The sequence below is a fragment of the Polyodon spathula genome, chromosome 30 (assembly GCF_017654505.1).
Source record: "Polyodon spathula isolate WHYD16114869_AA chromosome 30, ASM1765450v1, whole genome shotgun sequence".
NCBI classification, from domain to species: Eukaryota; Metazoa; Chordata; class Actinopteri; order Acipenseriformes; family Polyodontidae; genus Polyodon; species Polyodon spathula.
Genome location: NC_054563.1, coordinates 259532 through 273443, shown reverse-complemented (window position 1 = coordinate 273443; position 13912 = coordinate 259532). Strand labels below are relative to the sequence as shown.

At 45.6% G+C, this 13912-nt stretch overlaps 1 protein-coding gene across 2 annotated transcripts; it reads left to right on the top strand.

The window, feature by feature from the left end:
* The first annotated feature begins 2088 nt into the window (after nucleotides 1-2088).
* Nucleotides 2089-13172, top strand: zbtb21 (zinc finger and BTB domain containing 21). Of its 2 annotated transcripts, none has more exons than XM_041232794.1 (2): nucleotides 2089-2313; nucleotides 6461-13172. In XM_041232794.1, exon 2 carries the CDS (start codon nucleotides 6471-6473, stop codon nucleotides 9585-9587), a length of 3117 nt encoding a protein of 1038 aa, XP_041088728.1. In that variant the 5' UTR covers nucleotides 2089-2313; nucleotides 6461-6470; the 3' UTR covers nucleotides 9588-13172. The 2 variants fall into 2 exon arrangements, with proteins under 2 accessions (XP_041088728.1, XP_041088727.1); XM_041232793.1 differs by having other exon boundaries at nucleotides 2090-2213.
* Nucleotides 13173-13912: the final 740 nt, after the last annotated feature.

The window sequence follows — 13912 nt, the reverse complement described above, 5'->3', positions numbered from 1 at the left end:
AATATATAATAACATATAATAACAATAATACCAATAATCTGGTTAGCTTGGTGACCATTAAAAAAAGAAACCATTTCAGAAAGCATGACTGAGGAAGGAGCTTCCCATCATATTACCATGGTGTGAATGCTGGGATTATTTTCTCTTCACTCAGATGTGTTTTTACACTGCTGGGAAACGGAACATGCATCACTGGTTTCTTACTGGATCTCTCATGGTATTTTTCACATTATTTTTGGAGTTTTCACATCATGCTTCTCCCATACTTGTACTGTGCATTGATCTGCAGGTACGAATGATTGCTGATAACATGACTTTCTTTGCGCTACAATTGTTTTACAAGCAGGCGCAACACGAAGACAAATTTTCCAGTGAAAGCTGAGCCCTTGTATCAGCAGGGGACTGGATTTCCCCAGCTGAGAATCAGTGTGACAGTTCCCACAGCAACCAGCGCAGAGCTTGCTCTCCACACTGCAATAACAGCAGCCTGGGGCAATTATTTATTGTCATTCTTTCCACGAAGGCTCGCTAGCAATGTCAAACTTCAATCACATTGGCCAACATTGGTGGATTACATATTAATGTAGATCATTCTCTATACCAGAAATGGTAAACAATACATTCTACAAAGTGATACGTTACTGTGTATATTAGAATGCATGGTGACTATAACTGCACCCTGGCACATCCAAAAAAAAAGATCTGAAATAATAATCAAGAGTCGCCACTCATACAATCAACTCAATGGACTCAATGCATTGTATCTGCATTATAAGCACAGCGCAGCTGGAATTTGGACTCCCTGCATTACCTGTGAGCATGCAGAAAGGTGAACAGCGCTCTGTGCATGTCCTCCACTACAGCTCTTGATATTCAGCCAGGCAGTCAGCCTGCTTTCATAACTGGCTACATGAACGCAGTCCTAAGAAGCCTGTTCAGATTATATCATTAGACCTGTCAACATCAAGCTGACACAATATACTGCAGGCGATCCCAACGTGTTTCAAAGTGCAGTGATCTGAAACATATTCTCTCAACACTGTTGATGCTCGAATAAATCCCTACTCTTCCTTGGCAGCTCATTAGGGTTACTAGCGTGAGAGTGCTGTCCACAGATCCACTGAGACACGTCCCAGAGGAGACGGCAGCTATGGCACTGCTATAAACCTCTGGGACACAGCAGCTGTGCTCTCCCTTATAAGAGCATAATGGAAGCATGGTAAAGCATAGGCAAGCATTGTAAAGAATAGCGAGGTATGGTAAAGCAGATTAATAAACATTGTAAACTGTGGTAAATACACAGTATAACCATGGAAAAAAAGCATGGGGGGGGAACTACAAAAAACATCATGGGAAACTTTCATAAGAGATCATGGCTGTGCTCCCTTTGTGATGAAAAACAAGCAACATATTTCTAAAGCACAGTGTATATATATATATATATATATATATATATATATATATATATATATATATATATATATATATATAGTTTACACACACACACACACACACACACACACACAGAGTTCCAGGTGAAATCCACATGGCTTCCCTTCTCTTGAGCTAACAGGTTTACAGCTAGCCTTTCTTTAGAGCACATGCTACATTTTTGCTTCACAGATGAAAACTGAAAATGACTTAATTCCTTATGCTTCCAACTTAACCCGTTAAGTACATTTTCTTTTTCTTTGTTAAAAAAAAAAATCATCTGAACGTTTTTGTAATTTGATATATTACACTTAGACTTAAACTTTTTGCAGTTATGAAAATGAGAGTACGTTCTCATAACAATATAGTTAGAAAGAGCTTTTAAATAAGAGGTAGATGCCAGTTAACCGAGCTCCAGACAATGACACGGCAGCGTGTCCGCAGAGCAGGGCGGTGGCACGGAATGGGTTGCATTTGCCCCAGTCAGCACAGAGTAAAGGCGGTGCTGTGTGTTCCAGCGCTCAGCGGGCTCTGTGCAGGGCGGGATAGCGCCACTCACTCAGAGATCCTGCAATCAAGTTCTCATAGGGATGCCCCCTCGCCCGCAGCCAGCCTATCAGAGCCCGGCGCACGTGACGAGCGTTCTTTGCGATGACCTCATCCCTGGTGTGGGATGACGTCAAATTCAAAATGGATGGAATCACGGCAGTCACGCGCTCTACGGAATTCTGCGAGAAAGTCTAGCTGGTGGGGCTCGCGGGGAACGCAGACACGGAGAAAGGGTGAGGCAGGCTGGAAAATAACTTTCGGTTCAAAACGGAGGGTCGGTTACCCTGCCAGCTAGTGTTTGGAAAAGGCGTCCTTTCCTGACGTAACTCTGAGGTGATTTCTGCTTCTTTCTCCTCTCAGCTGCGCTGCAGTCCCAGACTCGGGAGCTGCGCATGCGCCCTTTCCAAAGCGGCTGCGTCTGCTCCAACTGCACATGCCCAGTGCCCTGAATAGGCTTCGTCGTGACACTGCGCATGTGCCTTGCCAGTCAGCCAGAAGCCCAGAATAGTGCAGCACGCATGCTCTGTGCCAGTAGCTGACAGCGTAGCGTGTGTGCCTCAGCAGTTGTTACTTTGTTGCACTTTTGTTTCGGGGTTCCTAAAACAGTCCCGTAAAAAGTCACGCGTGGAAAGTGGGAATAACATCAAGTAAACAATATGTGTGTGTCTGTATATAAACCCGGCGTGTGATTTGCACATTATCTAGTGTAACGTGTTGATCCTGTCTGCAAATGATCGTTAATGTGTCGTTTTATTTCAAATTTACGAATTAAACACGCCCTTATCTCTGCAAGTTATCCAGTCCGTGCCCTGGCGGTTCAGATGCCGTTTCGGGGTTTACACGCCAGCATGTTACCCTGAACGCTGCTAATCTCTTCACAAACCACCCAAATTCAACTCTTCATGTTCTATCCGGGCTAGCGATCTGCTCGGGAACTGGTTTTCTTTTCGTGCACACAACCCGTGCAGCAGTGAATGGCTCACTTTTTAGCAAAGCTATTTATACATTTGGAACTGTGGAATTTATTTGTAGAGCCTGGGATTGATAGATTGATTGATTGCTTGATGTATTTAATTGTTTTGTTAAGCACGTATTTTGACTGTTTTAGTATTGATGTTTTTGTTTTTATATTGTATGCTTGTTTTTACTGTGAAGCGCTTTGGGATTCCTTTGCCGGAAAGTCCCTTTATAAAGTACATGTGATTGATTGATTTGACTGTGTGCCTGGAATTTACAAGCTCCTGAAATACAGTAACCCTTTACTATGTTAAAGATATCATTGTGCAATATACTGCATATTCCACCAATATCCTTTTATTGTTTTAAATTGACTTGAAAAGTTTGAGACTTTTTCACTCCAAGTGATTTAAAATCTGTACATTTCTTACAAGTAAGGCTCAGTAAGTTTTAACTGAATGAATACACCGAAGATGTTAAGTTGTTTTGCTGGAGGTAAAGTGGTGATGAAACTAGGTAAGGACATTCTTTAACAGCATTGTAATCCCTCTCTCTCTCTCTCTCTCTCTCTCTCTCTCTCTCTCTCTAGGTAAGGACTCTCTCTCTCTCTCTCTCTCTCTCTCTCTCTCTCCTCCTCTCTCTCTCTCTCTCTCTCTCTCTCTCTCTCTCTCTCTCTCTCTCTCTCTCTCTCTCTCTCTCTCTCTCTCTCTCTCTCTCTCTCTCTCTCTCTCTCTCTCTCTCTCTCTCTCTCTCTCTCTCTCTCTCTCTCTCTCTCTCTCTCTCTCTCTCTCTCTCTCTCTCTCTCTCTCTAATGAAACTTGCTGAGGACATTCTGACACAAGTTATTGATAGGATCATAATTTGCTGGTTTGTACGCAGAGGTTTGCTGCCTGTCCATCTGTCTGTATTTCTACACTTTTGCATACATTAAGAAAACCAGATATTGTGAATATCAGAATCAGGCTATACAGAGGCATCTGACCGTCTGCCTGCAGGCTATATTATTATTATTGTTATTATTGTTATTATTATTTGCATGTGCCTATGGTGGTACGTTTGCTTGTCTTTGATATTTTTCAGTGCAGTGTTTGTTTCATAACCACATTATTCACCACAGCCCACACTCTTACTAAGAAAGAAAGACTATGAAAGAGCCCTGAAGCAGCGGATTGAGAAGGGCTTTCTTCAGCCAGGCTGCCATACAGGGATGCAGCAGCAGGCTCAGGGTTTGGGAGAAAGTGCAAATAAATACAATGGCAGGAATGGAAATCGGACTCCCGTGCCGTTTCCTCCGTTCCAGGTTTTGGATTAGCCACAGTGTATATTAGGTAACAAGCTCAGGTGTATCTCAAGAAACTCATAGTAAAACCAGGACTGGCTCAAACTGCTGTGCAATGAGAGTCTTAGTTCTATCCCTGCATTGGGGTTTAAACCACATTTCCTAATAACTATTTGAAATCATGCATATCTTGAGAGCCTCAGAGAGATTATCTCACACTGCTGGCTTTGGAAATGTAGTATGTATTTATTTATTTTGTTAGCAGAAATAGCATTTCAATTTAATAAAGCTGGAATTAAAAAACGACAACAAAAAATAGTTTAATTGTAAAAATTAGAAGAAAAAAACTGATAAAAAGCCAGTTTATAAAAATAGAATAAAAAACACACACACAGTCTAATAAAAAAAAAAAAAACTAATAAAATTGGATTTGAAAAAGGACAGCAGGGAAATGAAGCGGGAGTCTCGCACACACAGACTGGCAGGAGTCGCTGGAGTGCATTCCACGGAGTGTTTGTAACAAACCTCATGGCTGTTTCGGGAAATTGTGCCGTAAGGTTTTTTTTTTTCTTCCTTCCTCCCTCTAAAAGAGGAAGAGATTTAAATGCATGAAATATGAACTAATCCTTCAATCTGTTATCTCAGCGACACATTGCTCACAAACAAGTCCCCAGTATTTGACAATTCGAAGGGGTCTTTGGAGGCCAACTCATTGCCACAGAGCACTGACTAATGACTAAAGGGCTGAGCGTTTTGCAAGTATAGCTTTGAAAAGAAAACGTGTACCCCACCTTGACTGCTGTGAGAAATCCTAACCAGCAGCCTGTGAAAATGAAGTGTGTGGCAGAGTCCACCTGCTGAGAGGGGGTGATCACAGACAGCTTCAGACTCTGAATGAAGTGAGTGGCACTGTCCACCTGCTGAGAGGGGGTGATCACAGACAGCTTCAGACTCTGAATGAAGTGTGTGGCACTGTCCACGTGCTGAGAGGGGGTGATCTGAGAGGTGTGTGGCACTGTCCACCTCTGAGAGGGGGTGATCACAGACAGCTTCAGACTCTGAATGAAGTGTGTGGCACTGTCCACCTGCTGAGAGGGGGTGATCACAGACAGCTTCAGACTCTGAATGAAGTGTGTGGCACTGTCCACCTGCTGAGAGGGGGTGATCACAGACAGCTTCAGACTCTGAATGAAGTGTGTGGCACTGTCCACCTGCTGAGAGGGGGTGATCACAGACAGCTTCAGACTCTGAATGAAGTGACTGTGGCACTGTCCACCTGCTGAGAGGGGGTGATCACAGACAGCTTCAGACTCTGAATGAAGTGTGTGGCACTGTCCACCTGCTGAGAGGGGGTGATCACAGACAGCTTCAGACTCTGAATGAAGTGTGTGGCACTGTCCACCTGCTGAGAGGGGGTGATCACAGACAGCTTCAGACTCTGAATGAAGTGTGTGGCACTGTCCACCTGCTGAGAGGGGGTGATCACAGACAGCTTCAGACTCTGAATGAAGTGTGTGGCACTGTCCACCTGCTGAGAGGGGGTGATCACAGACAGCTTCAGACTCTGAATGAAGTGAGTGGCACTGTCCACCTGCTGAGAGGGGGTGATCACAGACAGCTTCAGACTCTGAATGAAGTGAGTGGCACTGTCCACCTTCTGAGAGGGGGTGATCACAGACAGAATGAAGTTCACTGTCCACCTGCTGAATTCAGACTCTGAATGAAGTGAGTGGCACTGTCCACCTGCTGAGAGGGGGTGATCACAGACAGCTTCAGACTCTGAATGAAGTGTGTGGCACTGTCCACCTGCTGAGAGGGGGTGATCACAGACAGCTTCAGACTCTGAGATGTTGGCACTGTCCACCTTTCAGCTTCAGACTCTGAATGAAGTGTGTGGCACTGTCCACCTGCTGATCAAAGAAAATGAAGTGACACTGTCCAAGAGGGGGTGATCACAGACAGCTTCAGACTAATGGCACTGTCCACCTGCTGAGAGGGGGTGATCACAGACAGCTTCAGACTGAGAGCCTGATTGCTTCAGAACACATGTACACCTCTGGCCAAAAGTTTTGCATCACCTGAATCCAAACAGTGATCAAAGAAATTACAAAATGATATGGCGAGTGTCGCCCGGCAGCAGCGAGGCACTCCTGAATCCAAACAGTGACCAGAAACACTGCTTTAACAGCCCTGTCTAGTCTGAGTAATGCAGCACTAACGTTTCTACTTGCTTGTCTCTTTCAGGGTGAACACCATGGAGGGGCTGACTCATTACATTAACCCAGCACATGCAGTGTCCTTGCTCAGCTCACTAAATGAACAGCGCTTGAAAGGGAAACTCTGCGACGTCCTTCTGATCGTGGGGGATCACAAATTCCGAGCTCACAAGAGCGTCCTGGCAGGGAGCAGCGAGTATTTCCACTCGCTGTTTGCCAGTGGAGACGGCGAAACCCGCTCCGTAGTCCAGCTCGATTTCTGTGAACCAGATGTCTTTGAGGACGTGTTGAATTACATCTACTCCTCTTCCATCGTTGTTGAAAAGGACTGCCTAGCAGCAGTCCAGGAACTTGGATACAGCCTTGGGATCTCCTTTCTCACCAACATCCTGTCCAAGAAGCCACAAGCCTTGTACACTGGCTCCAGGAGGAGGACACCCTTCTCTGAGGAGGACGAGAGTGGTTTGCAAAAACGTACTGTCATTGTGTGCCAGGGTCGCAGTGATAAACCACGCACAAGTTCAGCACAAGGGAAACAGCCTAGCCCGACGCCACTGGCTGATTTAAAACAATTTTCCACTATAAAGAGCAACAAGACATCTACTAGTCAAAACGTAAGTGAATCCGGTCAAGCTTGGGCAAAAGACAGCGGCGCTTCTTCAGGTAATGACAAAGAAAGTGAAACGCCAGCAAGCGTCTCGCCCGTCAGGAAGTCCGCCGGTGTCATTGAGAGTCTTGTCAGAAAGACCAGCCCAGCCACTGTTGTGCAGATGGGGAAGTCCATCGAGATGTCTCCTACAAGGCCGCAGTTGTCCACTTCCTTGTCCTTTAACGATTCGAAAGCATTGCAGGAGAGAGTGCAGCCAAACAGCACTGGCCACAGAGACCACAGAACCCTGGCGCATCATTCCAGTGTGGGACCCCATGCTTCTCCAGGAAGACCAGAACCGGACAGGCAGAGAATCGACAGGAGCGGCCCACTTATCAAGAGTCTCTTGCGCAGGTCATTGTCTATGGATAGCCCGGTTCCTTTCTATTCCCCAGCTTTCGAATTGAAATCTATGCAAGCCCCAGAAGAAACCGTGCTTCGACCAGGGCCTGAAAAGTCTGCTGAGCACAAACGGGTCAAGGAGACGCCAAAGGTTATTCAGCCACCACACCGTAGACCTGGTGTTTTCAGCAAGCCCTCTGAAACGGAGGTCCATGTGAAAACAGAACCAAGCAGCCCACTCGTGGATCCTCCTGAGATAATAAGAGTGACTGTCGGGGATGGTTTGCCTGTAAACCTGAGAGACCTGCAGATGAACACTGAGCACCTTAGAAATGTAACCAAGCACTCTTTTAAAAGGAAGTCCCGGCCAGACTGCAAGAGAACCCCGTCTAAGAAATCGAAATATGTTATCGATGATGGCGATTTCGGAATGGAGCAAACCAGACGTGCCACAGCTCCCCACGATTCCGATGCGGAAGGGGATCCCGAATTAAACGAAACGCGGCAGAGCAGGATATTTAAATGCTGGAGCTGTCTGAAGATATTCAGATCTAACACTGGACTCTATCGGCACGTCAACATGTATCACAATCCCGAGAAGCCGTATTCCTGCGACATCTGCCACAAGCGCTTCCATACGAACTTTAAAGTGTGGACACACTGCCAGACTCAGCACGGCGTAGTGAAGAACCCGGCCCCTGCTTCCAGCTCTTACTCCGTCTTGGATGAAAAGTTTCAGAGGAAGCTCATAGACATCGTCAGAGAAAGGGAAATAAAGAAAGCCTTGTTGGCCAAGCTGAGACGGAACAAGCAAGGACTAGGTGGCTCCCAAGCTCAGCATTTTCCCAAAAGGGGCCTGAGGTCAAAGCCTAAGACCTACTTCTGTACTTACTGTGGAAAGGTGTTCCGTTTCCACTCGCAGTTCAAGCAGCACATAAAGATGCATCCTGGGGAAAAACCTGCAACGGAAGTCGATGAAGAAAGAGAAGGTGGCGGTGGTGGTGATCATCTGTCCAAATTGCAGGAGCCGCCTGGCTGCCCCAGTCCAGGGAAAGCACAAGAACTGTACCCTTGCAAACTTTGCAATGCGAAACTGCCCTCGCCAGTGGAACAGGGAAACCACGAGAGACTCTGCAGGCATGCCACCGTGTGCCCGTACTGCAATCTGAGGTTCACCACCCCAGAGTTAAAGAGAGAACACGAGGGCCAGTGTGAATACAAAAAGCTCACCTGTCTTGAATGCATGCGCACCTTTAAGTCCTCCTTCAGCATCTGGCGTCACCAGGTCGAGGTTCACAATCAAAACACAATGACCCCGAAGGAGCGGCTGTCCCTCAGTCCCGCCGATCTCAACGGGGAAACACCCGAGGAAGCTGCAAGACCGGAACCCGAGTTGGCAGAAGCGAGGGGCTCATGCGACTCCTCGACAGTTTCCAAAAATGACCCGGTCCTCAGTGATTATTCCGAACAGATGCTCTTTGAGGACTCTGACGAGTCCCTGAACGCTCCAGAGGATCTGAGCGTCTCCCGAAAGTTGGATTTGAAAATCAAAGAGGAGCCAGCAGAAGAGGCTGAGGAGGTGGTAGAGGACGATGAGGTCTCCGAGCCGGGGGTGGAACTGAAGGACAGTGCTGCTGGAATGGAAGTAAACGTCTGGACATGTGAGAAGTGCGGCAAGATCTTCGCTGTGCGCAACCAGCTCGAGCGTCACCAGGAGCTGCTGTGTCACATCAAGCCCTTCGTGTGTCACATCTGCAACAAGGCCTTCAGAACCAACTTCCGTCTCTGGAGCCACTTCCAGTCCCACATGGCCTCCTCGGAAGAGTCGTCGTCAAAGGAAGCCGATCCACCGCACCCCTCCTCTGCCTCCCCGTCGCCTCCCCCACCTACACCCGCACCCCCACAGCCACTATCGCCCCCTTCCAGGGTAAAGAGACCTGAGACGGAGAGAGCTAGGAGGGCCTCCTTCTCCTCTTTCTCCACCCCAAAGCCAAGCGATCCTGACAAATCCATCACCCCTCAGGAGTCGGATACTCTCTTCTACCATGCCCCTCCGCTTTCAGCAATTACCTTCAAAAGACAGTTCATGTGCAAACTCTGCCACCGGACTTTCAAGACAGCCTTCAGTTTGTGGAGCCATGAACAGAGCCACACTAATGTGTAACCAGGACGATTCTGTGCAGGAATGAAAGTACTGCTCTTCCTGTGCTCAAGTCTTGCACTTGCCCATTATGACAGCACTTAGGATGAGGTGGAGCGTCACATGGCACAGCTAGTAATCGCAATGCTAAGGGATAAGGGATGTCTCTAACAATGCCTTGTGTGGCATTGTCTCATTGAAGGAATTGGGGATTTATAATGCGTCTCTCAACATCTCTGAATATCTCAATTGTTTCTGAGCAGTGCGGAATGGTTTTATTCAGAATATGGTAGATATTGGATCTTAAAATAACTGGGGCTTGGTTTACAGTTGGTCATTCAAACAAAACCAAAAAACTAAACGTGACACGTGCAAAACCGCTAATGAATCTGAATTACTTCAGCACAATAAACATCGCAGAAGTAATTGTGGCAGTAGAGCAATATCACAGGTATTGCAGCCTTGTTTGGAAAGTAGTCTTTGTCACTATCGAGAACTGAATCACTTCTAGCAATAACAGAACCATTCTAAAACTAATTTTTATACCTTGTATACACATCTAGAAAAACCCACAATACTTTGCAATGGAAGCGGGAGAAACTGTCACCCACAATGCTGTTCATTTGTACCTGTGTGAGGAATGTTGGATTTGATTTTGGATTTGAAATAGGAACTTCCTGTTTGCATGTTCAGGTTTCCTGCCTCTTTCTGGTTTTCGGATGTTTGCAATCGTTCTTCGTGGTTTGAATTGCAATCACTCCAGTGCTGCACTGGTGTGCTTCACCGGAGTCAAGCAGCTGCTCTTCACCTCTGTTTGCATGCCACGGACATGTGGAACATAGGCTACATCAGCCACATGGCTTTTTACAAGTACTGCCATACAGTGATCTGCCACATTGGATTAAGTTTCCTTTTGTACTGCTGGCAGTTCACTAGCTGTGCACTAGATGGGGCTGGTGCTCGACTAACATAGGGAATATATTGGCAGATCTACTCTATTTTACGTGTATCCTAATCCCCTTCGATCACTGTGTGTACAATTGAACCATGTTAGGTTTCCTATCTATGTATCTGCTTTACAAATACATATAGATGGGTTCTTTTTTCAAAGTTTTGGCAGGTCAACTTTTCAGTCCCCGAAACTGTTTTCCTAACAAATGTAATGAAGAAGTCGTGAGCGAAGGTGATAGGACTAGATGAGCAGATCCTAAACCCAGGTAAAAGCACCCTTTCGTTCATGAGTTTTAATGCCATTTTTCAGAATTTGAAATAGTTTGTGTGAACTCTATGGAGTTAAAGAAGTTCCCTGCCAAAATGCTAATTGTACACACAGTGACTGAAGGGGATATAAGAAGTACACACAACACACAAGCTGTCAGTGGTTGCTATGAGAACCACTCTGAATGATTGCTACCAGGTAAGAGGACCGGCCGTTTAAAACAAGAGAGGGAGGATGAATCTGATCCTGCTTGCTCTGGGAGTTGATTCTCACTGGAAGGGAGATTGCTGTATAACAAAGTTAACCCTTCTGACATTTTCTATACATTTCGCTTGTGCTCTGCTCTGCAGTGCGCACATAAATACTGAAACGCATTAGCATACTGTACCGCTTGTTACTTTTCAATAGGTTACAGCCTGCTGATGCTGTTATAAACCCCCTAGTGAATACTGTCACCAGGGAAATGCATCGTCTAGTCTGCATCATCATCATCATCATCATACAGAATATATGTGCGAGTGACCTTGGGTTAAAAACAAGCATCAACAATACGTTTCTCTTGTTTGTAATTGAAGTGACGTCCTGGAAAGTGTTAAATCAAGGTGCAAAAGCAAGGAATATGAAAGTCAAGATCTCTCCTCCTCCCTGGAACGAGTGTAAATATTGTACTCTTCATCAGCCCCTAATGAATCCCCTTGGATCTCACACTTGTTACATTGTAGCCACAAAAGCTAAGCGCCTCGTTATTCTGTCTATTTATTTATTATTCTGTGGGCACAGGGATATTAGTTCTTATAAAGCCACTGTTTCATTTAAACACAGCTTCTTTGAAAGGTTTTGGCTCATGGAGGGCAAAGAACTAGAACTTAACCCATTAAATGCCATTGTCCTCATTTCAGGACAGGCTGCTTTGTCGTTTATAACTGGCATCTACAGTGTACCTGTTTTATTTTTCTCTTTAAATATATTGTAATGTTAACTTACTCTCATTTTGTTAAGCGCAGAAGTTAAGTCTAAATGCAGTGTATCAAATGACTAAACACAGCTTGTGTTCTGATTTGTTTTTCTTAGGTTTTAGAAATCGATGCAAGTGATTTTGACAGCATTCGGGTTTCCTTTTGTCTTTTTCTCTGGCAGTCCAGTAGTAATACCTTTATTCTCTTTGTCTGTTTTTTTTCTTTCTGTTTGAATGGTACACCAGGGGGAAGGCTTCCTTTCCATTGTTTTGTTATTCTGCCTGTGCAGCTTCATGTTTTTATTCTAATTGCAAATTCTGATGCTAAATAGACTAGGGGCCTTGAAATGCTCACAGCGTTGATATAGTCTTGCTTAGCTGGGACAGTTTTGTGGTGTGCTTGGCATTCATTTACAGCCAGTGTTATTTTTAAATGTGCCAGCAACTCCAAAATATACTAACTTTGTTTTTGCTAAGCATTTAAAAAACAAACAATAATAAACTATGTAGATGAGCATGTGTAGAAAATCACGTAAAAACAGAAATATGTTTTTGTTTATTTTAAAATGCATCTGTGTTCTTAAAAATATTCTTTTTTTGGGGGGGGGGGGTGTGTCTCTATGGTGTATGGTACAAAAAAGATCTAATTTCATGGGGTTTTTTTTGTTTTTTTTCAAAGAATTGTGTTTAATATTGCACACAGAGCAAACCCTTTTGTCCTTAAATAATACTGTATATTAATCTAAGGGTTTCAGTGCAGTGAAGTCCAGCCTGAGTGACCTGGGTGCTGTATCAGTACTCTTCTAACACCTCATGGGGCTGGACAGCCCTGCGGCGCTGAGCTTTCTAACCAGCGTGTGAGATGCACACTGGACCTTGTAGGAGTCAATTAAACATTTGCCATGTTTCCCTTTCTTGGATACACCCTCACTGCAGTGTGAAATCTCCTCGAAGCATACCTTAAGAACAGTGGGTCGGTCCGTGGAATACCAGAGCGGATTTCGGAGTTCTCCTGAAAACATGTCATGTAGGAGCTGTTGTTTTGATCACCCAGTCTTGCGATTGGATGATCCTTTGAAAACAGCCAGTCTTGCGATTGAATGATCCTCTGAAAACAGCCAGTCTTGCGATTGGATGATCCTTTGAAAACAGCCAGTCTTGCAATTGGATGATCCTTTGACAACAGCCAGTCTTGCGATTGGATGATCCTTTGACAACAGCCAGTTTTGTGATTGGATGATCTTTTGACAACAGCCAGTCTTGCACATCTGTTTAAGGTGAGAGGGGGTCTAACTGTCACATGATTGAGATTACTAATGCAGGGCACTGTTGTGTAAGAAGGTGCTGGAAATCAAGCATCTAAAGCTGAGGGAACACTAAGCCACTTTGAGGCTTGGAACTTGGTTTCAGGAGACTAGGTTTCAGGCCACTGCACGGCCCACCAGGGGAGACTTGGGGTTTGATACAGCAAAGCTGGCCAACGTAGGTAATGATTTAAACAACAGTGATATTTCGATCCACCTCCTTTTAGATCAGTGAGTGAGATCCTTTGTGCAAGGAGCTTTTGGACACGTGTAGAAAAGCAGACGACTTCCCCGGGAGCATTTGAAGCTGCGTCTGCAAAGACAGTCAGTGTGTCCGCTGGTAGAAATCTCTGGGGCAGGACGGGCAGTTGCATTGGTGCACAAGCATGTTAAACTGACATCAGGAACAGGAAACACTACGTTACAGGAGCGGATTGTTGATGAACGTTTATCGCTAATAGTTTTTTTTTCTGTTTATTTATATATTTATTTTTATATAAAAATGTAGTCGTCTCCAATTTTTTACCCCGGTTTTCTCCGCAATTATTATCTGTATCCTCGTTTCACCGCTGACTCGGGGAGCGGAGGCTGCAGCAGCGTCCTCCGAAACCTGCTCCTGCCAACCCATCATTTCCACACAGTGGATCCACAGCGAGGCCACCAGACCTATAGCGCCGGAGGACAGCACAGATCTGGCAGCTCCACTGCAGACCCACAGGCGCCCTATCAGCCACAGGGGTCACTGATGCACGGTGAGCCGAGGATTCCCCTGCCGACCTAAGCCCTCCCTACCCGGGCAGCGCTCGGCCAATTGTGCGCCGCCCCCTAGGAGCTCCCAGTCAAGGTCGGCTGTGATCCCCAGACTGTAGGG